Source organism: Chionomys nivalis, chromosome 7 (genome assembly GCF_950005125.1).
Source record: "Chionomys nivalis chromosome 7, mChiNiv1.1, whole genome shotgun sequence".
NCBI classification, from domain to species: Eukaryota; Metazoa; Chordata; class Mammalia; order Rodentia; family Cricetidae; genus Chionomys; species Chionomys nivalis.
Genome location: NC_080092.1, coordinates 76,035,771 through 76,063,406, shown reverse-complemented (window position 1 = coordinate 76,063,406; position 27,636 = coordinate 76,035,771). Strand labels below are relative to the sequence as shown.

At 45.6% G+C, this 27,636-nt stretch overlaps 2 protein-coding genes across 2 annotated transcripts; one reads left to right on the top strand and one right to left on the bottom strand.

The window, feature by feature from the left end:
- The first annotated feature begins 83 nt into the window (after positions 1 to 83).
- On the top strand, positions 84 to 15,862 carry Ube2z (ubiquitin conjugating enzyme E2 Z). Its single transcript, XM_057774111.1, has 7 exons — positions 84 to 571; positions 2,492 to 2,564; positions 4,585 to 4,772; positions 7,207 to 7,318; positions 9,263 to 9,375; positions 10,973 to 11,063; positions 13,949 to 15,862. Exons 1-7 carry the CDS (start codon positions 249 to 251, stop codon positions 14,117 to 14,119), a joined length of 1,071 nt encoding a protein of 356 aa, XP_057630094.1. The 5' UTR covers positions 84 to 248; the 3' UTR covers positions 14,120 to 15,862.
- Positions 15,863 to 16,701: 839 nt separating this feature from the next.
- Snf8 (SNF8 subunit of ESCRT-II) lies at positions 16,702 to 27,636 on the bottom strand. The gene is made up of 8 exons (XM_057776917.1): positions 27,483 to 27,636; positions 27,163 to 27,213; positions 22,957 to 23,095; positions 21,509 to 21,613; positions 20,861 to 20,933; positions 19,231 to 19,372; positions 18,036 to 18,110; positions 16,702 to 17,219 (listed from the first exon to the last, which is right to left on the bottom strand). The coding sequence occupies exons 1-8, from the start codon at positions 27,534 to 27,536 to the stop codon at positions 17,082 to 17,084; spliced, it is 777 nt and encodes a 258-aa protein (XP_057632900.1). The 5' UTR covers positions 27,537 to 27,636; the 3' UTR covers positions 16,702 to 17,081.

The window sequence follows — 27,636 nt, the reverse complement described above, 5'->3', positions numbered from 1 at the left end:
GCAGAACTAGCGCCAGCCTGGAACGACTAGTCCGCTAGCCCCCGCCCCCAGCCCTGGAGGACCGTGGGTGGACGCTCTGGCAGCACGCCTCTCTCTCGCTGGTCCGGGAGGAGGTGGGCGGAGCTAGCGCCGCCCGGGCTGGAGAAGCGGAGGGTGGGGACACTCTGGCCCGGCTCTCGGTGGTGCGGGAGCAGCGGCCGCTCTGGTCGGCGGACGTGCTGCTGAGCAGTCCCGGAAGCGAAGCAGCGATGGCGGAGAGTCCGACTGAGGAGGCGGCGACGGCGACGGCTGGCGCCGGGGCGGCAGGCCCAGGGGCGAGCGGTGTTGCTGGTGTGGTCGGCGTTAGCGGGAGCGGCGGCGGCTTCGGGCCGCCTTTCCTGCCGGATGTGTGGGCGGCGGCGGCGGCGGCAGGCGGGGCCGGGGGGCCGGGGAGCGGCCTGGCTCCGCTGCCAGGACTCCCGCCCTCGGCCGCTGCCCACGGGGCCGCGCTGCTTAGCCATTGGGATCCCACGCTCAGCTCGGACTGGGACGGCGAGCGAACCGCGCCTCAGTGTCTACTTCGGATCAAGCGGTGAGCCGGGGTTTTTCCTCCCTCAGCCGGGAGCTCCGGGACTCGACCTTCCCCGCCCCCCCCCCCAATTCGGGGCTCACTCCCGCCTCATGTCTTCCAGGCCCAAACCCTGCCGGCCTCCGCTGACGGGGCTTTAGTGTCTCTCCCTCCCTCCCTCCCTCTCCTCAGCACTCAGCCCTGCACGCCCAAACCATCCACGGTGCCCTCGGGCATACCCCGCCCCTTGGCGACCTCCGGCGAGCCTTGCGGCTCGGTTCTGGACGCCCTTTCCCTACCCCCTCCCATTCGCCCGAAACCCGACCCTTTTGCTCTTCGGTAACGTTGGGTCCCGCCCTTCGCGCCTCCTCTCTTCCTTACCCCACCAGCCTACCTAGAGGCTGCCCTCAGGCCCCACCCATAGGTCCCCCTCATCTCTTCTGGAGCCCCGCTTGGGACATACTGTGCCTGCATTCCTTGTTGCAGACTCAAGCCAGCCTTCTTATTTTCTTTTTTGTTTTTTTAACCTTACCTTTCCTCAAATCCCCACCATATGGTCCTTTCCCCAGGTCTAGATGGCCTTCCTGACTTTCCAGGTCTTCTCTTGAACCCCTTTTCCGGTCTCCCGAAAGCTGCCCCACTCTCACACCTGTTCCGGAAACTCAGAGTTCCTCCCCTCTGCTAGTATCACTTTGGATTGTAATATCCTATTCAAAAACTTTTCCCCTGTATCTCCCCCCTGGATTGTCTGTCTGATTTACTTTTGTGAAGCAGATGGACTTGTTCACATATAGGAAACAAAAGGCCTGTGGCCTTTCCGTGCTTGTTTCTTGGGTGACTGATCTTAGATCGTATCGCTTCGTAGATGAATGTGTTTTTGCTAAAGTGCTTACTTAGTGTAATCCTATTGCATGGGAGAGGGTAGCCCTGTTGAACAGTTTCCTGATGACCAGACTTGACTCTCTTCATGCCCTTCATAGGCACTATTCTGAACATTCCAAGTCCCTTCAGGTGTTTGCCCACCTACATATTTTTTAAGTTTCTAGTAAATAAACTGCACCGTGTGTTTAAAGGACCTGGCCCAGTACCTGATACAGAACAGCAACTTCACAGAGATTGCCACCTCTAACTTCAACACAGAGTTTGACCCCGTGGCAGTTTGATGCCCCAGTCCTGATACACCTTTGAGTTTGGCACAAACATGTTTTTGGTCTGCTATCCTACCATGTCTCCGGACTTCCTCATAATTGACTTTTCCTTGAGCCAGTTCTCAGCTGATCCATTCTAGTTGATTAGGTAATGACCTAGAAATTTCATTTATCCTGGTTACTAAATGTCATCTTCCAGATAGGAAATTCTGGTCATTTCAGAGGGTTCCCTTCTCCCCACCATGAAGAACTCTCTCCTGTTAGTTTCCTGGAAATACAGACCATGGTGGACTTACTCCTACAGTCTTCATGCAGTCTCCTTACCAGCAGAGGCCCACCATGCGGCTTTTGGAACAAGTTTAGGAGTAGACTTGATGCCTTCCCAATTACTTTTTTTTTTTTTTTTTTTTTTTAAATCTCTGCTTGGTTGTAGTGCCTGGGAATCTGGGAAATAGATGGGAAGCAAATGAGCTTCCATGTAGGAAGAAGTGAGTGGGATGTGGCTTTTCCAGGATGCCATCTGTTTCTGATCCCATTGGGATGTTGGCTTATTTTTTTCTTTTAAGTGCCCCCCACCTCCAGGGAAACAATGCCCCATTTGATAATAATTTGCTCTCTGCCCGCCTGACGAGTATTCAGATGAGGCTTCTCAGCCAACAAAACAGTGCAAACATTTGTGGTACCAAGCACCAATTTCTCAAAACCCCTGGGCTCACTGAAGTGATAATAGCTGTCCTGCTCCAGAGTTTTTCCTTTTTCTCTCCTCATTCCTCCAACTTCTCTTGATGTTATACAGGGATATCATGTCCATTTATAAGGAGCCTCCTCCAGGAATGTTCGTTGTACCTGATACTGTTGACATGACTAAGGTATGTAACTTGATAGGGTGGGGGCAGGGGAATTATTGGAAAATTAGACTCATAAAGTTGAAAGAGCCTAAAACATTATTTAGCTTTCCTCTTGTAATAGAGATGAAATCAAAACCCCAAGAAAGTAAGTGGTTTGCCCAAAGTTGCACAGTGAAAAGTGGAGCAGAATCTTAAGTAGGTCTGTTGTTAGCGTACACACAGGTATTGTTGGGCTTGGAAAATCCTCAGATTGACAAGATGTGCCTCTTCTTCCATCTTAGATATTAACAGGCCACTCTTTCCTCTCAAATGCTCCACCCTAGGTGATAAATGAATGGTCAACCTATCCATTGTACCCCCAAGCTCTTGTTCCATCTTAGCATCTTGATTTTTACTGTGGTACTGCAAGTCAGGTGCAGGGAAAGCTGGGGATGTGGTCATCTTGGTTTGTGGTAAAGGATCCTTTTCTAGATACTAGATTTAGAGTATCTCCCTCCCTCAGAGACCTGTCCTCTCTTGTCCTCTACAGAGAATGATCTACATAATGATCATATTTCTCAGGCATATATACCTAGGTTTCTCTATCATTGAATGTTCTTAGGAGTGAATTTGGACATATGCTGTTGTTGGGAAGAAATCAGATTTCCTAAATCTAGTGTTTTAAGCAATAACTAATGAGTTCAGATTTCCTAAAGTAAAAACTCAGCTTTTGTATTCTAATATACTTTTTTATTTTAAATAGACTTTCTTTTAAATTGATTCCCCCCCCTTTTTTTTGTTTTTTGTTTTCACATGGTTAGAAATGTTTTTTCCTGCTAGGTGGTGGTGGTGCACGCCTTTAATCCCAGCACTTGGGAGGCAGAGGCAGGCGGATCTCTGTGAGTTCGAGACCAGCCTGGTCTACAAGAGCTAGTTCCAGGACAGGCTCCAAAACCACAGAGAAACCCTGTCTCGAAAAACTTAAAAAAAAAAAAAAAAGAAAAGAAAATGTTTTTTTCTGGGACCTGGTGTCTCCAGTCAAATGCTAGAGTAATATGCCAATCCTTGAGGCCTTAGACTTGATGCCAGTTGACTTTACTATTTCCAGAGTTTGCAGACTAGAATATAGCCTACTGTGTTGCCAGGACAAGGTAGGATTATAGATTGAGGCATGGGAATGCAAGGTCCTTTCCCCTTTAGCTGTTATTCTGAGCATACTTAAGTCGTTAGAAGCCTTTGAAAAAGAGGTAGAATTGAGCCAACTCAGCTTCGCTTCTCTTCTTGAAGGGAGATTATGTCAAATAATTACAGCTTGTGGAGGAAGAGAACTTAATGTTATGTTTTAAGGGATACTGATATATATATAACAGTAGTGTTGGGGAGCTTTGGGGGATGGTTTGTTTTCTTTAAATGTACTCCTGAGTTTTCCCATTTTTCTTTGTATCTCTGACATGGTAGTTTAGATCCTCTGGAGGAAACAAGCAGACACCTATGCATCCATTGTAGTCGTCATCTCTGCACTGTTATTGGTGCTGGTGCTGTAACCTCCAATGCTTTTCTTCTATTCATCTTACTTCCCCTTCCTATCATACAAACATAGAGTAGAATTGTGTCATAAACATGGTTAACCTTGGCAAATCCAAACATCCTAGTAAAAGTATGTATTAATTCCTTAAACATAAGAAAATGCTATTTTACATGTTTAGGTTCCATTTGTTGTCCATACACCAATCAGCGAGGTCTGATGGGGGAAAAACAAAAACAAAACCCCAACCTTTAAGGTAATATGAACAAGGGTCATTTTTCACCTCGGGCTTTAACTTATGAATATAACTCCGAGTGTGAGGTATGATGCTGTCCCACTATAGTGAGATTCACTAAATTTGAAGACCCACTTATGGGAGTGAGCCCCCAGGCAGTTCATTCTGTATGGTGAGGACGTGGAATATGAACACCAGGCAATGCATGTTCCTGGTGTGGGTAGCAGGTGGAAACCAGGAGGGGCTGTGGTGGGGCATCACCTCACAATTTTGAGATTTTGAGATGGGGTTTTATTTTACAGATTCATGCATTGATCACAGGCCCATTTGACACTCCTTATGAAGGGGGTTTCTTCCTGTTCGTCTTTCGGTGTCCACCCGACTACCCCATCCACCCACCTCGGGTCAAACTGATGACAACGGGCAATAACACAGTGAGGTTTAACCCCAACTTCTACCGCAATGGGAAAGTCTGCTTGAGTATTCTAGGGTAAGAGGAGACTTCTAAGTGGCCAAGTTGTTATTAGCAAATAATCACTTTAGAGCAGCCATCGTCAACTGGGGTCTCAACTGAACCCACAGCATAAAAGTGGTCAACTCTTTAGTTCTCAGGATGGTTCCTGACTGGTGTCATTCTAGATGGAAAGGAGTAAAATCAAATTATTATATATAAGGAATGTCTTATGAAGTGATCTACAAGTGTGGTCCCTAAGCTGCCACAGCAGTATCTGCAGATTTGAAGGTTCCATTCTATGAGATGTGCCAGAAATTTTGGAGCATGCCAGTGGTCTGCTTTTGGGGCTGTGCAGGTGATTATGCTGTACACTCCTTTGAGAACTAGTCCCTTAGAACATTAGGGTCTCACTTTTTTCCATAAGGCTCGAGAATGACTCTAGGACTGTTGTATTCATGTAGGGAGTGTCTGATTGGAGTCTCTGAATGGGTGCCTTTGGAGGCGGTGGTGCTAATAATGATTATGATAAAATAATAATTGAATTTAAAAAAATCTGAGTTTGGAAATTATAGCAGTTATGAAACAGATATCAAGTATACTCCCTGGGTGCTACTGGGATGTTGCTTTGTGGAATTTTTACTCATTCTGTATCAGCTGCCTTTGTGAGTTTAAAATTCAGAATGAAGAATGTCTTGTAGCATGTTTTAGATTGTTCTTTTGTGATCCAGAGTTCCTTGAGGTGGAGAATAAATATGGATTGGATGTTAAGAAAGTCACCTAAACTGGTGATCCTGTTTGTTTCTTCCATCTAGCACATTTCTAGGTTTGTGTGAGAAAGGCAGCTAAAACAATATTAGAGATATGGTTCGTATTTTTCTAGAATTCTCAAATCTAAGGCTATGATATACTGTATTCTATACTGTTGATAGATGACAGTTGGAAGTCCCTTTGAAGGAGAATGCCCATAATAAGTCTTTCATCTTATTAAGCTACACAAGTGTCTCTGCTGGTGGGATTGGGCGTATGTGTGTGTCCCTTGGTAATATGACAGCTGAGTCTTGGGGTTGGTGTGAAATTTGTTCCTGAAAGCGTCAGTGAGCTAACATGAAGCCATTTTGGATACTTAAGAGCCATAGAAAGAGCAGGCAAAGAGTGGTGGTGGAAGAAGTTTGCTGCATGGAAAAGACCCATCCAGAAATAGAAAACTTACAGTTAAGAATCATGGAGTAGAAAAATTCTTAGTATTTTTAGTTGGCTACATTAGCTTTATTGGCTTACTTCCTTCTCTTCATACCTAGAAAGAACCAATGAGCTGACTGGCTGCTGAAAGAAATGAAATGAGAGCTGACCGTGTTGACTTGAATTCCTGTCCATGTAAAGTGGGGAGTAGAAGGCAAAGTTGCTAGGGAACTGCTGGGAGAGAGCAACCTGTGAAGTTAACTGTTCCACACCCCTGACTCAGGCCTTCCTCGAGTATAGAAGAGAAAGGGCAGTGCTCAGTTAAATAAGCTAGTCTTGGCTCAGGTTGTGTTCCGCTTCTATCTCTCATGGCATCTTGTTTATTAATTGGTCTAAAATAAATACCTACAATGCATGGAAGGACTAATCTCTGTTAAGGCCAAGGCCAGTATGGTCTATGTACCAAGTTCTAGAACAGTTAGCACATTAGTGAGACCCTACCACAAAAACAACAACAAAAACAGTGATGTCCAACTGACCCACTTCTTTAATGCCTGATGTGGATGTGGTTTAGTTAGGAGTGGTGTAGTGCATACCTGTAATCCCTGGAATTGAGGCAGAGACGGGAGAGTTGCTTTTAAGTTGGAGAATAGCCAGGGCTATTCCAAGACCCAGTCTAAAAAAAAGATTGTGTGGGGTATTTTTCCTGGTATTCAACTTGTTCTCCACATTGTGAAAATGTACCTACCACCTTCCTTTCTATGTTAGCAGAGTTGTGTATCTTCAGAGATTTATCCTGCTTGACTTGTTAAAGAGCAGAGTCCCTGACCATGAACTTCAACGTGTAGCCTTATAGACAACAGCTTTAGCCACCTTTGTGCCTCTGATTAGCTGTTTTTCCTCCACCAACTCTGTCACCACCAATAAATAAATAAGCATTTTGAAGTCACAGGTTAACATTTAGACAACCTTTAGAGTTACTTTTATTAACTTGGATCCTTGTTTTGGTAGGGTAATCTTTCATAGCTACTGTTTCTCTTCTAGCTCAAAGAAAGTCTTTTCAGAATTGTCTTGCTTGCTCTCTGTTTTCTTCTGTTCTCAGTTGATAGAAGGATATAGGCCTTTGACTGTTCTGGTAAATGAGAGTAAGACAGAAGCTGGGAATTTCCCAAGTATTAATAGTGAAAGAGAAAGTTCCAATGAGTCACTAATGATGGTGATGCTGCTGCTGTCAGGGTTCCCTGGCTGTTCTCTGCATCACCCTCTTCCTGTCCCTCTGCTGTATTTGCAGTACATGGACTGGCCCTGCCTGGAGCCCAGCCCAGAGCATCTCTTCTGTGCTCATCTCCATCCAGTCCCTGATGACTGAAAATCCCTACCACAACGAGCCAGGCTTTGAACAGGTAAGGACTCTTACACTATATGCTGAAGCCTGCAATATCAGAGGCTATAGGTGCTCTGAGCTGCCTCTTGAAAGTCTTTCTCTTTTTATACTAGGATAGCCCCACATAACGCCAGTGTAGGAAAGAAAGGGAACTGACATGGATGCTCTTTATTTGTCGAGAATTACAGTAACAGCTGGACATGGTAAAGCATGCCTTTGATCCCAGTACGAGGGTTACAGAAGCAGGTAGATTTCTGAAGTGAAAGTAAGCAAGGTCTATGTAGCGATTTCTAGGCCAGGTGAGATTGTATAGTGACACCCTGACTAAAAAAAAGAAAGAAAGAAAGAAGCCCGGTGTGGTGGTGCACGCCTTTAATCAAGTGTGTTATGTGCTGTACATGCATGCACATATGCACATGGCATGGAAGCCAAAAGAGGGTCACCTGAAGCTGAAGTTGCAAGAGATTGTGAGTTGCTAGATATGATTGCTGGAATCCAGACTCTAGCCCTCTGGAAGAGCAGCAAGTGCTCTTAACTAGCCCCTAGACTAGATTTCCTTGCTCCAGTCTTTCCAATACTGAGAATCACAAATCACAGACCCGTGTCTTTCTCTAGCTATTATTTTGGAGATAGAAAGTGTACTATATTATTTGTGTAGTTAAAGGTGCTACTCGTGGGCCAGGTGATGGTGGTGCACACCTTTGATCACTGTACTCAGGAGGCACAGGCAGGTGAATCTCTGATTTCAAGGCCAGCCTGGTCTACCGAACAAGTTCCAGGACAGCCAGGAATGTTACACAGAGAAACCCCGTCTTAATAAACAAAAAGTGGGAGGGGGGCTAGTCATTAGTAAAGGCAAGAATATTCTAATTAGCATTGCCAAAAAAAAAAGTCATAGGAAGTGCACATTTACCAAAGGTAATGCTGTATGCCAGGCTGTGCTATTCCTATATATATGTGTATTGTTTAATGTTTATGCTAACTATGAGGTAAATATTGTCCTAATTTTCAAGTAGGTGATAAAGGATTTTATTTTGTTTTTCAGATGATCTCATTTAGTTCTTAACCTGTGTGTGTATTAATGCACATGCATGTTTGGGGTAGAACCCTATGGCCAGGTGCTTTATAACTTATTTACATATGTGTAGCCCCCAATTTTTGCCTTTTTTTTTTTCTGAAACAAGGTTTCTCTTGTGTAGCTATTTTTTTTTTTTTTTTTTTTTTTTGGTTTTTTTCGAGACAGGGTTTCTCTGTGGCTTTGGAGCCTGTTCTGGAACTAGCTCTGTAGACCAGGCTGGTCTCGAACTCACAGAGATCCGCCTGCCTCTGCCTCCCGAGTGCTGGGATTAAAGGCGTGCGCCACCATCACCCAGCTCTTGTGTAGCTTTGAAGCCTGTCCTGGAACTAGTTCTTGTAGACCAGGCTGGCCTCGAACACACAGAGATCCACCAGCCTCTGCTTCTTGAATGCTGGGATTAAAATTGCACCACCTGGTGGATCTGTGTGCCTCTGCCTCCCAAGTGCTGGGATTAAAGGCGTGCGCCCCCACCACCCGGCAAGTTTTGACTTCTTTTTTTGTTTGAAAAGTTAAAAGATTCTTTCTTTGATAACTTACAGTAGATAGTGATGGTGGGGTGGAGCCCTACAGACATGAAAAGGAATTAACCAGAAACCTTCAGTATTGTTCTCCATTTTATCCTTACTTAATAGGTCTTCTATTGAGGTAATCTAATGGATCTGGTTTACTGGTTACAGTCATTTGACCTATAATAGAATGGCTGTTTTTATAGAGAGAGAGGCCAAGGGTCCGAGGTTTAGTTGTTTGTTTTGGACCTACAATGGATAAGGTGTTCTTGGACCATGTGTGTTTATTTGGGTTATGTACCCTGTACTAATCCTGAGTATCTTTGTACTAACTTTTCTCTTTGACTAAATGGGTACTATGGTATCTTTCAAATTACAGGAAAGACATCCAGGAGACAGCAAAAACTATAATGAATGTATCCGGCATGAGACCATCAGAGTTGCAGTCTGTGACATGATGGAAGGAAAGTGCCCCTGCCCTGAACCCTTACGGTATGTGCCACTAAGTGTCCATCCATTTTAGAGACTCATTTTGTACCTGTGAGGACCTTTGCATCAGAGTCCATTGTTAGTAGAAAGAGGGAGGATTTATTTATTTATTCATCCATTTATTTATTTATTTATTTTGGTGGTGGTGGGGCGGGGGGTTCAAGACAGAGTTTCTCTGGGTTTCTCTGTGAGTTCGAGACCTGCCTGGTCTACGGGAGCTAGTTCCAGGACAGGCTCCAAAGCTACAAAGAAACCCTGTCTCGAAAAACCAAAAAAAAAAAAAAAAAAAATAGTATGGGCCAGGCAATGGTGGCGCATGTCTTTAATCCCAGTACTTGGGAGGCAGAGGCAGGCGAATCTCTGTGACCTCTGTGAGTTCAAGGCCAGCTGGGCCTACAGAGCGAGTTTCAGGATAGGCTCCAAAGCTACGGAGAAACCTTGTCTCAAAAAACCAAAAAAAAAAAGCCGGGCGGTGGTGGCGCACGCCTTTAATCCCAGCACTCAGGAGGCAGAGGCAGGCGGATCTCTGTGAGTTCGAGACCAGCCTGGTCTACAGAGCTAGTTCCAGGACAGGCTCCAAAACCACAGAGAAACCCTGTCTCGAAAAACCAAAAAAAAAAAAAAGAGGGGTGGGGAGTATGGAGTATGATGGGGAAGGTAGTGCATATCTTCAGAGAGCCTCTGATTTGATGAAGGGGTGGAGAGAGCCCAATGAGAGTAAACACCATTAAAACCAATTTCAATGCCAGGATGGTGCACCCCTGTAATCCCAGCACTTGGGAGGCAGAGGCTGACAGATCTCTGTGAGTTCAAGGCCAGTGTGGTCTTCAGAGTGAGTTCCAGGACAGTCTAGGCTACACTGAGAAATCTGTCTCAAAAAAAAAAAAAAAAACAACAATTTTTTCTGAGTGCTAAAATTACGTGAACTTACAACAAAGTCAGTTCAAACTTCCTAAGAGGGAGTATGTATGTAATGAGAGACAGAGAGAGAGAGATATGTGTGTGCACGCAAGTACTCTTGGATACCAGAAGTCAGATCCTCTGGAACTAAAGTTACAGACAGTTATGAGCTGCTATGTGTGTGCTGGGACATGAACCCAGATCCTCTGGAAGAACATCCAGTGCTCTTTTTTTTTTTTTTTTTAATTTTAATTTTAATTATGTACATGTATGGTTTTTTTGCCCATGGATAAGCACATGTGAGTGTGGTGTCCAGGCTGGAAGAAGGTGTCAGATACACTTGAGCTAGAGTTCAAGCAATGTGAGCCACCTGACATGGGTGCTTGGAAACCAACTCGGCTCTTCTGCAAGAGTAGAGTCTCTTAACTGCAGAGACATGTGCAATTTGGCCTTAAGATTAGGAAGTGACTGGGCAGTGGTGGCACATATCTTTAATCCGAGCACTCAGGAGGCAGAGGCAGGTACATCTTTGTGAGTTTGAGACCAACCTGGTCTACAAAGACAGTTCCAGGATAGTTGGGAGTACTCAGAGAAACCCTGTCTTGAAAAAAAACCAAAAGGAAAAACAAAAACAACCCTAAGATTAGGAAGTGACTGGGACTTGTACCTCATGTTTCTGACTTGTCTGTTCAATTCCCAGGGGAGTGATGGAGAAATCCTTCCTGGAGTATTATGACTTCTATGAGGTGGCCTGCAAAGATCGCCTGCATCTTCAAGGCCAGACTATGCAGGTAATATAGTATAGTCTTGCTAATTCTCGAAACCCCACACAGAACCTGAAGAATCCCCCAGGTTCCATCCACATCTCATAAAATGTTACAGCTAAAGAATCCTTTGTCATTTGAGGAGCTGAATCCAGCAAAAAATACTGCTTTGCTTAAGAAAGTGTGTGGAGATGATTTCTAGAAATGGCATAGTCATACTCAGTCAAGTTGGAACAATCTGTTCTGGAACGTACATTACAACCTTTCTTTCTAGTCTAGTCCTTTCAGCTCTTCCAAGAACATACAGACTGCTGAGAACCTCAAATATTATAGAGAGTCACTGTTGGAATTCTGACCCTGACCCTAAGGGCTCATGGGGAACACTGTTGTAGGGTAGCGTTAGGTGTGTAGTGTCATGTTGATTCCTACTCTGAAGGTGGTAATAAGTTCTCTGCTTGTACTGGGGAAGTGTGTGCTGGCTTCATATAAGAATAGGCTCTGGGGCTGGAGAGATGACTTAGAGGTTAAGAGCCCTGATTGTTCTTCCAAAGGCCCTGAGTTCAATTCCCAGCAACCACATGGTGGCTCACAACCATCTGTAATGAAATCTGGTGCCCTCTTCTGGCCTGCAGGCATACAGACAGACAGAATACTGTAAACAAAATAAATAAGTCGAAAGAAAGAAAGAAAGAAAAGAAAGAAAGAAAGAAAGAAAGAAAGAAAGAAAGAAAGAAAGAAAGAAAGAAAGAGAGAAGGTGGCACACACCTTTAATCCCAGCACTCAGGAGGCAGAGGCAGGTGGATCTCTGTGAGTTCGAGGCCAGCCTGGTCTACAGAGCAAGTTCCAGGACTGGCTCCAAAGCTACTGGAAAACCCTATCTCTAACCTCCCCCACACAAAAAAAGAATAGACTACACACCTGAAGAGGGCACTAGATCTCATTATAGATGGTTGTGAGCCGCCATATGGTTGCTGGGAATTGAACTCAGGAACTCTGGAAGAACCGTCCTCCAGCCCCCCACCCACACTACTTTTTAGGGGACATTAGAGGAAGCCTGTCCAAGTGTGTTCTCCATGAGGAGATTTTGTCACTGGTACCTTTTAGCAATTACCAATGTTCAGATTGTGAAGAAGTGTTCAGTGAGGTATGGGTGAGAGGAGCAATTTCTGGGGAGATGGCGTGGGGGAAATGTTGCCAAAGATGAAGGAACATTTGAAGAACTGATAGTCCCAGAGTAAAGCTAAAATCCTGCCTTGAAGATTAAAACCCTCATGAGTGAAAAAGGTGGACCATTGATATAGTGACCGTTACTGGCACCCACTGATAGCTGCTCCTAAGACTAATGTTCGGTTGAGGTTGTAGTTGGTTGTGGATTTAGTTCATTGGTAATACACTTGCATAGAATGTACGGGACTTAGAGAATGAATCTTTATAACCACAAAAGATAAACATGGAAGGAGTTTTTGTTTTGTTTTTTTAAAGAATTTTTTATGATGGATTTAACTTTTATTTTATGTGCAATGGTGTGAAGGTGTCAGATCACCCTGGAACTGGATTTACAATCACTTATAAACTGCTATGTGGGTGCTGGGAATTGAACCCAGGTCCTCTGGAAGAGCAGTCAGTGCTCTTACCCGCTGAGCCATCTCTTCAGCCTGGAGTTTTTGTTTTTGAGTGTGGAGTTTATTGGGGGGGGGGGGGGTGCCACCCTGTCTAACTCCTTTTTTTTTTTTTTTTCTTTCTTTTTAAGACAGGGTTTTACTATGTTACTCCGGCTGGCCTGGAGCTCACTCATATATATTTTAGTTTCAAAAACTTCTGTTTTTATTTTTTGATATATTCCATTCCAACTATAGTTATTTTTTTGATACTTTGAAGATAGTTAAATATATAGAATGTTTAGTGATCTTTGGCTGGGTGTGGTGGTACACGTCTTTAATACCAGCAGTAGGGAGGCAGAAGCAGACCCATCTCTGAATTCAAGGTCAGTGTGGTTTACAAAATGAGCTCCAGTCAGCCAGAACTGCACAGTGACACTTGGTCTCAGAAAAAACTTAAGTGATCTTTGATCTAGAAGACGCATACTGAGATCAGAGCTAGGTGACCCTGGAGCATTGCCCAGAAACCTAGAAAGGCATACAGGTGTCTGGGGAAAGAGTACAGATACTTATAAGAAAGTCAGTACTGAGTTTAGACCTACCTGTGACCTTAGAAAAGCAGAGTGTTGCTGGGCAGCGGTGGTGCGCGCCTTTAATCCCCAACACTCAAGAGGCAGAGGCAGGCGGATCTCTGAGTTCAAGGCCAGCCTGGTCTACAAGAGCTAGTTCCAGAACAGGCACCAAAGCTACAGAGAAACCCTGTCTTGAAAAAACCCCACCCCACCCCACCCCAAAAAAGAAAGAAAAGCAGAGTGTCCTCATTGAGGACAGAAGATGGAGGGAGATTATTTTCTTGAGTTTTCAAGGTTAGCTGAAAGCACAGGCTCTCGGGGTTGGAGAGATGGATGACTCAGCAGTTAAAAGCGCTGACTATTCCTCCAGAGGACTAGTAACTCCAGTTCTAGGGAATCGGAATCCATCTTCTGAGCTCCATGGGTACTGCACATATGTGCTCTACAGACATTCAGGCTATGCACTCGTACACATAAAATAAAAATAAATAAGATCTCAAAACAAATTTAAAAAGAAAACACAGACCCACCTTCCAGTCTTCCTTGATACCTCATGGAATTTCCCCCATATCCTCTATTGGCTCACTTTTAAAAAGAGTGCAGACATGTTTTAGTGTGAGCCCAAGCTAGACCTGTTTGAGGCAGTAATACACTTTCCTGTGGACCCTGTGCTGCACTGTGCCATCCTCTGCCCCTGTGCGATAGACTTGAATCTTACATCCCCTTGTCTTTTCCCCACAGGACCCTTTTGGAGAGAAGCGGGGCCACTTTGACTACCAGTCCCTCTTGATGCGTCTGGGACTGATTCGGCAGAAAGTGCTGGAGAGGCTCCATAATGAGAATGCTGAAATGGACTCTGATAGCAGCTCATCCGGGACAGAGACAGACCTTCATGGGAGCCTGAGGGTCTAGACCCTGCTCCCCTGCCCCTCCCCCAACTTGAAAGTCCCAGCAGAGCCCCTCCCCTCACCCCAGGGACGGAGAGGCACTGTGCATCTCCCTTCAAAAGTGTCGGCTTCCCGGCATCCCGCAAGATGGCAAGAAGCAAGCAAACTCAATCCCAGGGTGTGGGAGTGGGGCTGTTCCCAATCTGACCTCCTTGGTGCTGGAGCACCTGGGGCTATAGTCAATCCTGGATCAGGGCCAGGGCACTTTTGCAAGAGGACCTAGAGTGGTGGCCTCTGGCAAAGCTAAACAACCAACACACCTCTCGCAGGGCCAGCCAATTAGGGATAGGAGAAGACAGAAAATAAGAACCCAAGAGGGAGCATGCCCAAATGGTTTATAGGGATAGCTGTGAGTTTGGGTGGGGTGCTGTCTGTGACATTTAAGCAGTCTGGTTGGTTATCTGTTTGTCTTCAGTCTTGAAGCAGGGCTTCCCAACACCCTTTTCCTCCCTTCCCCCATTATTTTCCATGGTCCAGCATAACTTTGTTTTTCCTAATTTATAGTCACTGTTCTAGACAGACCAAAGAGAAGAACAGTGGTGGGGTCTGGGCTGCTGATCAGTAAGCTTTACCTAGCACCTGAGCACCTTTCTCCCTCGCACCATTTCCTCAGCATTTTAGGTTACAGGTGGAAGGTAAGTCCCACTGGGACGGAGCCCAGGTCTCTGTGAAGCCTGCACAGGTGTCAGAGGAAGCTGCTTACTGTGTTCCCACAATCACTGATTTGAAAGGTTCCCAGCACAGGCAGCTGCAGCATGTATGGGATTTGAGCCACTACATAAAATAGTCTCTTACAGATTTTCCTGAATACTAGTCAAAGGAGGGTGGTTTTCTTGGGGTAGAGCACGGGGAGACTTGATACTAGTCCCTATTTTGTTCAGCTGTTCTTTTGTATTTTCATTTTCATCCCAGTCTGTAGTTCTGTCATCCCTTCAGCCCGTCCCCTGGGGTTTTGTGAGCATGGAGAGCCAATGGCAAGGGGGTTGTGGTGGAGACTCCTCCCTTTACCTCTCCCCTGTTACTGGCTCTGCTCCTTTTTTGAATTTAGCTACAGTGATCCTTCAGCTGGTTGAGTCAGAAAAACATGTTTTCAGTGGCTTGGGATCAGAGAAATCCATCCTTCCCAGTTTGATACAGTTCACACTTTTCAGGTTTGCTGTTCTGACTCCTAGTAGGTAGTTAGTGATCCATGTGGTACAGGCCTCCTGCACTATCCAGCCCTGAGGAAAGCAGAGAACTACCTGCCCTGCCCGCTGCTATAAAGGTCTCTGCCTTGTGGATCATGGGACTCCCTAGAAGATACAGGGAGAAGATAGGGCACAAAGAGGGACCTCTTGGGAGGGCAGAAAGAAAACTGGACAAGGACAGTTCACTTGGGGAGCAGAAGTTTGTTTAGGCTATCTGGAGGCTGGGTCAGATGTGGAGACTTGAAAAGGGACCCTGCTTCCAATTTCCCTCTTCCATTCCCAGAGCTAGTCCAGGGCCGAGAAGAATGACTTTGGTCTGTGGGTCCAGTGTTGTCTGCCATCCATTTAAGTGTTCCCACTTTCAAGTGACAATCTTCTCCTTGGCCCTGCCATGGGGCAGAGCATGTCTGGCACAGCAGCCTGACTTTTATGCCCTAATCTTAAGTTGAGGAAATATATGCACAGGAGTCAAAGAAATGTCTTTATATCTGACTGTACATAAATGAAGTTTTCTTTTTTCCTTTTTGGTGCAATAAAGTTTGTTTTGGCAGAAGGAGGAAGCACCTATGGGTGTGGGAGGGTTTGTGTAAAAACATGAAATCAGTGTTTATATCAGCTGGGCTAAGAATTACAGGCGGGACGCCTGTTTCTAGATGCTGAAAACTGGGGTTTCTGTGGGAAGGAGTATTTGTGTCTAGTTTTAGATTTGGAAGTGGAGAGTCTCCATGTGCTGTGTCCAATGGATTCAAAAGTAGCTTTCAAGACTGACTGACTGAGCATGTCCTGTGAGGACAGTTTGAGGTAGAGATGGGCCCAGACTGTGGCAGCCGAAAGATGTTTCAGCGTTGAATCCACTGTATTTCAGTGTCTAGGTGCTGATGAAGCACTTTAGAAATACCAGGCTATAAATTTGAGCCTCCATTGCCACCTCATTTACTTGCTTTCTGAGGTAGGAAGGACAGTGATGGGGAAAGTGGGCTCTGGGGCTAGTAGAGCCAGATAATAGCTTTCACCACCTCTGGCATTCACTACCCCATGAATCATACCTGCTTACTGGAGGCTGCTTAAAGGCCAAATGGGCAGTGACATAAAAGAGTAAGGTGGGGCCAGGCGGTGGTGGCGCACACCTTTAATCCCAGCACTCGGGAGGCAGAGGCAGGCGGATCTCTGTGAGTTCGAGGCCAGCCTGGTCTGCAAGAGCTAGTACCAGGATGGTCACCAAAGCTACAGAGAAACCCTGTCTCGAAAAACAACAAAGAGTAAGGTGGGGACTAGCAATTGCCCACCTTGAGTCTAGGAGCTGTGAGGAACCTGAACAAAATGCAGCATGAGCTGCGCCCATGAACTGCGCTGCCTGCTTTCCTCTACTGGACTTCAGAAACTTCAGTCTGGTCTCTCAAACTAGGGGCTCCACAGAAGACACTGAAGCTAAGTCACAGTGACTGTGAGAATGTAGGTCCACAGGGATAGAAAGGAGTGAGGAAGTTTGCATTAGTGGAGTAGTAATTTGAGCTGTATTAAGGCCAGATACAAGACACTGCTGCTTGGCCCAGCACTGTGGGTTGTGGGTGTCCTTTTATGTGTTGTTACTCAGGTTATCTTACTGGATAAAAGATAAGTCCTGGGGGGCGGGGGACAAGAAAAAACGTGGGATGAAGTTTTTTTTGTAAACAAAATTGTCCAGGTTTATTCACAGGCAGGTCCCCTTCTGGCTGCTGCTGTTGTCCTCTCCACACTCTGTCAAGGGAAGGCTTCTCTGGCCTCCTCAGCTGAGATCTCCTGCGAGTAGAGATCTGTGAAGAGAGCTGGCAGCCAGTAGTGGGCCTCCCCTGGAGCCTGCAGGTCCAGCCAGGCTAGGCCTTCCTTCAGCAGGTGTTCCTGGAGAGAAGAAGAGGGCTGAATTGAGGAGGGATTATGGGTATCTCTGAAGAGCTAAGCAGCCCCTCACCTACTTTAGCATATGCCTTCCTTTGTTCACACACCTAAATGGGAACAATGTTTCACTTTGGCCAAGATGTGAAAAAAAATGGCACCAAGTATTTTAACAGCTGCAGAAAGGTAAAGAAGCTTCAGTGTGATAAAGATGGTGGGAAGAAGGCATATGCTATATGCTGTCAGTCACTCCTCTCCAGCTCCCAAGAGCAAAGTAGGGATCAGGGTTCTGGATGGCTTGGAGATAATATGCAGGGAGCAAATGGGAGGGATCATATTTGAACTGTAAGCAACTAGCTTCCTAAAATAAGCTGTGTCCATATTTTATGTTCTCTCCATTTTACAGATAGAAATGCAGAGAATTGCTGGGATATGGAAAAGGTATTCTAGCCTAGGTTTCACTAGTACGAGTTTGTATATACAAAATTATCCACCATATAATATAAATTTTGTAATTACAGATAATTACCTTCAGTGGTTACCAATTCTTGCTCTGTGCTATTATTTCCAGTACAAACTATATCACTGTCTTGACTGACCAACAGCTCCAGGTTTCCTGTATCCAGGAAAGCTAGTGGGTATCATTGGTCCCTGTGTAGCAAGTTTACATATCAAGGTAAGAGGCCAGCTTTAGAAAGCTCTGCCTTCTCAGTGCTACCACAGAGATGCTGGGCTTCCTGCTGGTGCTAAAGTAGCAGGCTTCAGGGTAGGAGGGAACAGCAAAGCTGCTCTTTGGGCCCCAGGCCATCTCCTGTCACATACCAACACTTGCCGTGCTCGCTCCGTCTCCCACTTGAGACTGGCTTTGATTTCACTGACAGTCACGTACCCATTTTTCTGAAGGAAAGAGAGATAGGAACTGAATCAGTCAGAGTGTTCATTTCCTGGGGCCTAGCACCTGCAGAGAAGCAGGATGTAACAAGCCTGAGCACACAGAGAATGGGAAAGTTGCCAGCAGAGAGGTGACTTTCAGGAGATAGGATGGAGAAAGACGGGTCCAAGGCACTAAGATCCCAAGATAACACCGTCATAGAGAACTCCAGAGTATGCCAAGAGAAGATTCCAGATGACTAACCAAGAAGGAACACAGATAATCATAAATTTCATCTAAATATTTAACTATGAAGCCCCTGCGCCACATCACCCTACCCATCCTCCAACATTGAAAGCCCCTTGCTCATTATGTTTTATATTACAGAGTTAAAAATGAACACATCAGGGCTGGAGAGATGGCTCAGTGATTAAGAACACTGGTTGTTCTTCCAGATGGACCCAGGTTCAATTCCTAACACCCACATGGCAGCTCATAACTGTAATTCCAGTTCCAGGGGACCTGGCAAAACTCCAATGCACAAAAGTAAATTTTATTTTATTTATTTTTTTAAAATATTTATTTATTTATTATGTATACAATATTCTGTCTGTGTGTATGTCTGCAGGCCAGAAGAGGGCACCAGACCTCAATCCAGATGGTTGTGAGCCACCATGTGGTTGCCGGGAATCGAACTCAGGACCTTTGGAAGAGCAGGCAATGCTCTTAACTGCTGAGCCATCTCTCCAGCCCCCAAAAGTAAATTTTAAAAAACGTCTTTCCTACGTCATGGCGATGGGGATGTTTATGCTTCAGGCATGCTGAGGAACTGAGTTGGGGGCTGGCAAAGTTTTAAATTTGTGAGGAATCCACAGGCGTTTGAGACATCAGAGGGTCTGTCTGTTCCAAGAACTTGTCTGCACGACTGCCTGCCAGTCTAGACTAAGCTCAGGGCAGAGACTGTACCAGCCTCTCTGTCCTGCAGCCTAGACAGGTGCTCTGCACTGCAGTTCTCAATAAATGTTGAATGAGCACAGGCATGAGTAGTTCATAAGACAGTCTCCACCAAAGACCTGAGCAATGGACAGGCGCACACTGCTCCTGACTCCAGCCCAGGCTGCCCCTCAGTGCTAAGGCACACCCTACCTCTGCCAGCTGCAGCACAACGGTGTGATCCATATTGAGCTCAGCTGGAACAGACTGAATGAGGTAAGTGCCGCCCACGGGGATGATGCCAAAGCCAGTGCCCAGCGCTTTCAGCTTCTTGATGGCCCTGATCAGGTCGTCTCTGGAGTGAGGAAGAGCAGCTTCAAGACCCTTGGCAGATCAGGCCTGACACTCAGATGCGTAAGTGAAACTGACCGAAGAGCACCGGCTGGAGTGAGAATGCTTGTCCATCCGTAGGGCAGCAGCTGACTACTGCCACATTTTATGACTGGAGTTGGAAACTCATGAAGAGAAAAAGAAAACTCCCAGAACCTGTGCAGATCATACACAGCCAGCACACAAGGAGGTTCATGTCCCTTGCCAGAGAAAGGACATCAGTGGTTTGAATGCCCTTCCGAGCCCCGAGGAGCAGACTTAAATCTCTTTGAATACACCAGCTCACCCTCCTCTGAAAAAACTGATGTGCAAAGAGCATGGCTAATAGCCTTCTGCCCCTGCTTTCTTTTTCAATATTCCTGGTCTTCATTGTTATTTGAGGCAGGTCTCTTGGGAGCTACATCTAAAACAGCCATTTATTTATCTTTTCTTAGTTGGATTCACACAGCTGGATCAGCTAGGTCAATTTATGCCTCATCACCTCACCCTCAACTTGGTCCCCAGCCTTTTTAGGTGCCTGTATTAGTCTCCTTGACACCAAATAATCTCAACTCATTAAAAAATTTGACATACGCCTTTAATCCCAGCACTAAGGAGGAAGAGGCTGGTAGATCTCTGTGAGTCTTTGAGTTGGAGGCCAGCCTGGTCTACTGAGCAAGTTTCAGGACATCCAGGGCGATACAGAGAAACCTTGGCTCAGGTAGAAAAAAAAAGTTTACTGTATACCCGATGTAGTGGCACAGACCTTTAACCTCAATACTTCTAAGGCAGTGGCAGGTGGAGTTCTCTGAGTTTGAGACCAACCTGGTCTACATAGTGTGTCCCAGGCTACACACTCGGGGGGGAAAAAACCCACCACACACAAGAAAAGAAAAAGGTTTTATGGGACTAGGTATATAGTTCAAGTGATGGAGACCTTGCCTAGCATAAGGACCTGGGTTTGATCCACAATACCACACAACGCAGAAAACAAGGAACATATTTTTATCATTCAGAAGATGGCAAATGGCTCTAAAGTTAGCCTCAACACCAGAGGAGGAGGGTGCTGTGTGATCTTTAGTGTTCTTTCTAGCCCAGTGTATTGCGTTCCTGTAATTCCAACAGTCAAAAGGTGGTGGGGCTGGAGAGATGGCTCCACAGTTAAGAGCTGTTCTTCCAGAGGACCTGGGTTCAAGTCCCAGCACCCACAAGAATCTCTGACTCCAACTCCAGGGAATCTGAAACCACCTTATGAGCTCCTTGGACACTGTACACACATAGTATACAGACACAAACAGGCAAAAAACCCCAAACACATAAAATGTAAGGAAAAAAATGTATAGCTGGGTAGGAGATCAGGAGTTCAAGGCCACTCTGGGATCCTTAGTGAGATTCCAGGACAGCCTAGGCTACACAGAAACCCTTTCTAAAAAAACACTCTGTAATACCCCCAGGGATTGGAAGCAGGACCTACTGGCTGACGTCCTGAGCAAACTTGCCCCTTCCTTTCAACACCTGCTGATGTAGCTCCTCCAGAGTTATCAGACCTGTTAGAGAGGGCAGAAAGAAAATAAAAACACCACTTCAGATATATGGACCCTCTCTACTCAACCTCAAACAACAAAGGTCACTCTAGTTCGCCAACCTCTCCTAAAGTAACAGGCCAGACCATAAAAGCGAGGACTGAGACCCTGTTTCCACAGTGAAGGTCCAGGAAAATCTGAAAGTGAAGCAACGAATGAACACGGTGGCTTCCCCAGGATTCCCTCACTCAGGAGACAAAGGTAGACCATGAGTCCCAGGCTGGCCTGGGCTACGGAGCCAGCCAGACCTTGTCTCAAACAACAAAAAGACGGCACCACCAGATGGCCGATTTGATTGTTGTTTGGTTTGAAACAAGGTCTCTGCCTGGTAGCCCACATAGGCCTCCAACTATATAAGCAGAGTTGGCCTCCAACAACTCACAGTGACTGTGAATTTTTTTCTTGAGACAAGGTCTCTCACTAAACAGCCCTGGTTCAAACAGCTAAGATATGTTTCAAGACCTTGCAGGCCTTCAGGCTATAGGATTTTAGCAAAGGAAAACAGAATAGCCCAGTCCACAAGACGCAACCATGCTTACCTCCATTCCGATGTTTTAGGGCCAGGCACACTTCAATAATCTGGACGCCCAGCTCATAATAGAAGTCACCAACACCCAGCATCTCAGACCAAAACCCTTTTCCAGCTGAAAACAAAAAAATAAAAGTTGTATTATTCATTTTCATCCTTTCTTTTAACATTAGATTAAAGGTTCTAGCCTGTGTGAAGTCTTCCTACCTAACCCCAAGTCCTGCCTTGCTTACTACTGAAGAGCTTCTGAGCCAGGGACGTCCATGCAGAGTGCACACCTCAAGTCCCAGCGTTCTGAAGGAGGAGCCAGGAGGACTAACAGGTTCATAGCAAGTTTGAGGCCAGCCTGGGCTACATGAGCTCCTGTCTCAAAGTGGGAATGGGAGAGGAGCAGAATAACTCAGTAGGTAAAGTGAGGACTTGAGTTTGATCCCAGAGCCCATGTTATAAAAGCCAGGCATGGAAAATGTGCCTGTGATCCAAGGGCTAAGCAGACAAGCACATCCCTGAGACTCTCTTGCTAGCCAGACTAGCTACCATGAGACTTCCAGGCCCTGAGAAACAACAGCCAAAGTTGTCTTTTGACCTGCACCCCCACACACACACAGAAGACCCTGATAGTGTCCTAGTACAACCCCTCTCTGTGAACTGAAATTACATTTGAGGGAGCTATAGTAGCACACAACTATAGTCCAACATTTGAAAGCTACAGGATATAGCTAGTTTGAAACCAACCTAGTCTAGATGAGATGCTGAGATGCTGAGTTCAAGGCTGGCCTAGGCTAGAAGGCGAGCCTAGGCTACACAGTGAATTATGTAGCCAGCAGAGCTACATAATAAAATTTTCAAAAGGAAGTGGGGCGGGGGGGCAGGGGACACGCCACTGGAGATGCCTCAGCAATTAAGAGCACTTGTAGCCAGGCAGTGGTGGTGCATGCCTTTATGCCCAGCACTCGCGAGGCAGAGGTAGTTGGAGCTCTGTGAGATTGAGGTCAGCCTGGTCTACAGAGTGAGTTCCAGGACAGGCTCCAAAAGCAAGACAAATAAACAAACAAACAAACAAACAAAAACCCCAAAGCAGCCTCTAACTACAGCTCCAAAGAGTCCTGACGTCTGACTCCAGAGGGCACCTGTACTCATGTGCACATCAGACACAACGCACATGTACCTCAACATAATAAAAATACATCTTTAAAATACTTTCCTTTTTCTAATAAAAGGAAAGTCAAGAAAAGAGAAAAGGTGCACTACAAATTGTCCAAGGAAAGTTGATACGCACAGACTACAGCCTGCACATCAGAGGGGCTCACACCATCCTCCTACTGCTCCCTAAACACACAGCCTCCTCCATATTTCCTTGCTAGCATCTAGAGAAGCCCACAGAAGTGAGGTCAACAGGGGAGCTTCTCTCCCTTAAGGGCCTTACAAGAACACCAGGCCCCACAGACAGTCCCTTACAGGCCAGAGGATCCACCCCAATGGTAGCACACATATCTTGGAACTGGACTCGAAATTCAGGGTTCTTGCGGATCTCTTGCTTGTGCTTGCTGGCAAATTCTTCTAGGTTGGTCTTAAACATGTCCAACTGTTTTGACATCTGTTAAGAAAGACAAGTGGGAAAATCTGAGCAACCCAAGTGTAATCAAGGCTAAAGATAGGTCCCCAGCCTGGTGGCAGAGAAAAGTTTAAAATAACCAGTGTCTGGCTGGTGAGATGGCTCAGCGGTAAAGGTACTTGCTATCAAGCCTGACATTCTGAATTTTATTCCTGGACCACACATGGTAGAAAGAGAGAATCAATTCCTGTACATTTAAATTGTTATCTGACCATCTCACATGTATTGTGGCGGAGACCATATACTACACACAAATAAATGCAACAGCAACAACAACAAAAAGAAAAGCCGGGGGCTGGAGAGATGGCTCAGAGGTTAAGAGCACTGGCTGCTCTTCCAAAGGTCCTGAGTTCAATTCCCAGCAACCACATGGTGGCTCACAACCATCTGTACTGGGATCTGGAGCCCTCCTTTGGCGTGCAGACATACATCGAGGCAGAATGTTGTATACATAATAAATAAATAAATCTTTAAAAAAAAAAAAAGAAAAGAAAAGCCGGGCGGTGGTGGCGCACGCCTTTAATCCCAGCACTCGGGAGGCAGAGGCAGGCGGATCTCTGTGAGTTTGAGACCAGCCTGGTCTATAAGAGCTAGTTCCAGGACAGGCTCCAAAACCACAGAGAAACCCTGTCTCGAAAAACCAAAAAAAAAAAAAAAAAAAAAAAACAACAACAAAAAGAAGCAGTTTCCTTCAGATCCATCACTACCCCATTTATTATGTGCTTTCTCTGTTTGTTTGGGTCCTTTTCTTGAGACAAGGTCTCATGGAGCCCATCTGGGTTTGCGCTCACTGTAAAATAGTGGAAGATGATCCTCCTGCCTGTACTCGCCAGGTCCTGAGATCGTGCGCATGTGCAGTGGTGTTCAGTTCTGTGCTCGCCCTACCTATACCCTGCACAGTTGTGTTGCAGGCAGAAGGGAGATGATATTGTCTCCTCCACTCTAAAATCTGTATTTGTGTTCAGTATCCCTGTCCTGAAGAGGGACATGCATGTCTAATGAGTTCTTCTCTTCTTCCTGGAGAAATTTATTCAGCTGAAGGTACATCTAACAATCTATTTTTTCTTAAAAATGAAAGAATAGGATGCTCCTGCAAACAGAAATGGTTTGGCCCCTAGAAGAAAGGCTGGGCAGGAAGAGTGAAGACTAAGAATTGGGATTGTATTGCTTACTGAACCTTTAACTCTTGTACCTCCAGATAAAGAATTGCTATGGTGGAGCATGCTGCAGCCCAAAGTCAAGTATAAGCCTTCGGAGATTGTAGGATCTTTATGTGAGCTGTATAACCTCTCTCTGTTCCTGATTAACAAAGAACAGCTTTTAGGCTACTGAGAGAAATCACTCCTGGTCCAACACCTCATGTTTCACAGAAAATTACTCCAAATCTCTGTGTTCTCTTAATAACCTCTCTGAGTTAATGCTCATGTGCCACCTTCCCTAAAAACAAGAACCTTTTTATTTTATTTATTTGTTTTTTGTTTTGATTTTTCAAGACAGGGTTTCTCTGTGTAACTTTGGAGGCTGCGCTGGAACTTGCTCTTTAGACCAGGCTGGTCTCAAATTCACAGAGATCCCCATCTCTGCTGGGATTAAAGGCATGAACCACCACCGCCCAGTCTTCTTTATTTATCTTTTAATATTTATTTATTTTATGTGTGCATGTTTGAGTCTATATACGTGTACCACACATGACAAGGGCCTAAAGTGGTAATAAGGTTTTGGATGCCCTGGAACTGGAATTACAGGCACTTGTGAGCTGCCATGTGTGTTCTGGGAATCAAAACCGGTCCTCTGCAAGAGCAGTAAGCACTCCTTTTATGAGACAAGGTTACTCTGTGTAGCCCTGGCTGTTTGAGAACTCTCTCTGTAGACCAGGCTGGCCTCGAACTCACAGAGATTCACCTACCTCTGCCTCCCGGGTTAAAGGCAAATGCCACCAACACCCTGCAGGTTCTGACATGCTTCAGGCTTCTGCAGGCACCTGCATGTATGCATGCGAGCATGCTCACACATAAACACAACAATCTGTCTTTTTAAAAACTTAAAATGGCCGTGTGGTGATAGCACAGGCCTTTAGTCCCAGCACTCAGGAGGCAGAGGTAGACAGATCTCTGTGAGTTTGAGGCCAGTCTGGTCTACAAGAGCTAGTTGCAGGACCGGCTCCAAAGGCCACAGAGAAACCCTGTATCAAAAAACAAAAACAAAAAATGACATGTTATGTCTATTTTTGTAAGATCAAGGGCGCATTTAAGGCTGAGCCACCTCCTCCGCTTTACGAGTCACGATACCCTAGTGCACTCTGAGTCCACACAGAAAAAGGGTGATGCTAGAGAAGGAACCTGCATCAACTCTCCTGCGCATGCCCAGTGTTGTAAACGTTGGGTTCAGCAGGTCAGGCGTATTCTCAGTACTATGTGATATTTAATAGAACCTGTGAGCTGAAACAGCTCAGTGATGGCACACATGCTCAGCACATCCCGGGCCCTGGGTCTGACAAAGAGCCCAATAATAATAATAATAATAATAATAATAATAATAATAATAATAATAAATAAAGGATTTGAGTGCGGTGCTGTACTCGAGTCCCGGCAGTTGGGAGGCTGAGGCAGGTGGATATCTGATTTCAAGGCCAGCCTGATCAACACAGCTAGTTCCACAGCACTGATACACAGGGGGACCCTAGCTCAAAAAAATTTAAAAAAAAAGGCTGGAGAGATGGCTCAGAGGTTAAGAGCACGGACTGCTCTTCCGTAGGTCCTGAGTTCAATTCCCAGCAACCACATGGTGGCTCACAACCATCTATAATGAGATCTGGTGCCCTCTTCTGGCACCTGCATGGAGGCTGAACACTGGGTATATAATAAATAAATAAATCTTTAAAAAAAATAAATAAAAATAATAAAAAATAATAATAATAAAAAATAAAGGAAAGAAAGGGCAGGGAACGGCGACTTTAATTCCGCACTTGGGAGGCAGAGGCAGGAGGATCTCTGTAAATTCAAGGCCAGCCTGGTCTATAGAGTGAGTTCTGGGACTGCCAGGACTACATAGAGATAGTGTCTCAAAAAAAAAAAAAAAGGTGCAAAAAAAGGCACCTGCTCACAGACTGTTTATCCTTGAACAACACAATTCTCATTAATCATTGTGACTAAAGATTATCGTTTAAATGACTATGTAATGGTATGATTTAGAAAACTTTCTGTTTCACTTCTTTAGACACGCTTCGTGGATCCAACTTGTTTACGTTTTCCTAATGCAATGTAACTCCCACTGCAATGCTATTTGCAAATAAATATCAGCATTCTTAGGGAGGAGTTATTCTGATTTTTAAAGAAAATGTGTTTCAATTTTTGTTGTGCTGAGAACGGCACTCAAGTGTTTATGCATGTTAGGCAAATCCTCTAACTCTGAGCTACATCTCCAGCACACTGATTTTTTGTTTTTTGAAATCTAGGTTGACACGGAATTGTAATGAGGCTTGAACATGACCAACCACATATGTAAGGAAAACAGAGGTCCGGGAGTGGTGGGTAGCGTATGCTACTCAGGAGACTGAGCCTGGGGGACCAACTACAAACTGGAAGCTCAGCCTGGGCAGCAAGGTGAGACCCCCATCTTAAAAAGTAAAACAATAAAAAGGCAGGGGGCTGGAGAGATGGCTCAGAGGTTAAGAGCACTGCCTGCTCTTCCAAAGGTCCTGAGTTCAATTCCCAGCAACCACATGGTGGCTCACAACCATCTGTAATGAGGTCTGGTGCCCTCTTCTGGCCTTCAGGCATACACACAGACAGAATATTGTATACAGAATAAATAAATAAATATTTAAAAAAAAAACAATAAAAAGGCAATAATCAAGGAAAATAAAAGGGAAAACACACAAGTCTAATCACTCAAAAATCTTAGCTATTATTAGCGAATCTCCCTAAAACGAAATCTGGATTTGAGTGACACCCAATGTTTAGTTCAGTCTAGACAATCTATAACATCAAAACTACGCTGAGTAGTATTGTTCGATCTCCGTTTCTGACTCGAGCCTGAAAATTACTCACCTGGGCCAGCTGGTCCTCAGCCAAGACGGTCCCTCGCTCCTTGTACTTGGCCTGTTAAGACAAAAAGTCCGGCATGAGTTCAGACAGTGTGCGCTAAGGCTCCCATTGTGCTGCCACAGCTTTAGAATGTAAGGGTAAGGATCTGTCTTAAACAATAATTTCATCGGCGGCTTCCTGACACTCCAGGGCACTCATTCCGGACGGAGAAGCCTGTCTTCTACCAATTGTAGAAGGCGATTTAGGGGAAGAGAACTCCGCTCCGGGAGAATTGGGTGTCTCGAGGGGAGAGTAGGCTGAGGCCCGCCCTCCTTCCCGCTCACCTCGGCGAGTTTCTTCTTGGCGATGGCGCCAGCTCCCACCCCGCGCCGGTGCATCGCCACCCCGGGCCGGCGGGCCGCCCCGCAGCCGGGACACCAGCTCTCTGCGTCCCAGGTTCTACTGCCGGCTCCCAACGCGGAAGCCCGGTGCCGTGAG

Bases quoted from the DNA above. Each gene is read 5' to 3' on its own strand.
- Ube2z (XM_057774111.1), top strand. From the start codon at position 249: ATGGCGGAGAGTCCGACTGAGGAGGCGGCGACGGCGACGGCTGGCGCC. The intron at 2,565-4,584 runs GTATGTAACTTG...TTTATTTTACAG, and splicing joins ATACTGTTGACATGACTAAG to ATTCATGCATTGATCACAGG. The intron at 9,376-10,972 runs GTATGTGCCACT...TTCAATTCCCAG, and splicing joins CCCTGCCCTGAACCCTTACG to GGGAGTGATGGAGAAATCCT.
- Snf8 (XM_057776917.1), bottom strand. From the start codon at position 27,536: ATGCACCGGCGCGGGGTGGGAGCTGGCGCCATCGCCAAGAAGAAACTC. The intron at 21,614-22,956 runs GTAAGGGACTGT...TTTTGTTTTCAG, and splicing joins TGGGGTGGATCCTCTGGCCT to CTGGAAAAGGGTTTTGGTCT. The intron at 20,934-21,508 runs GTAAGCATGGTT...CCTCTCTAACAG, and splicing joins CCTAAAACATCGGAATGGAG to GTCTGATAACTCTGGAGGAG.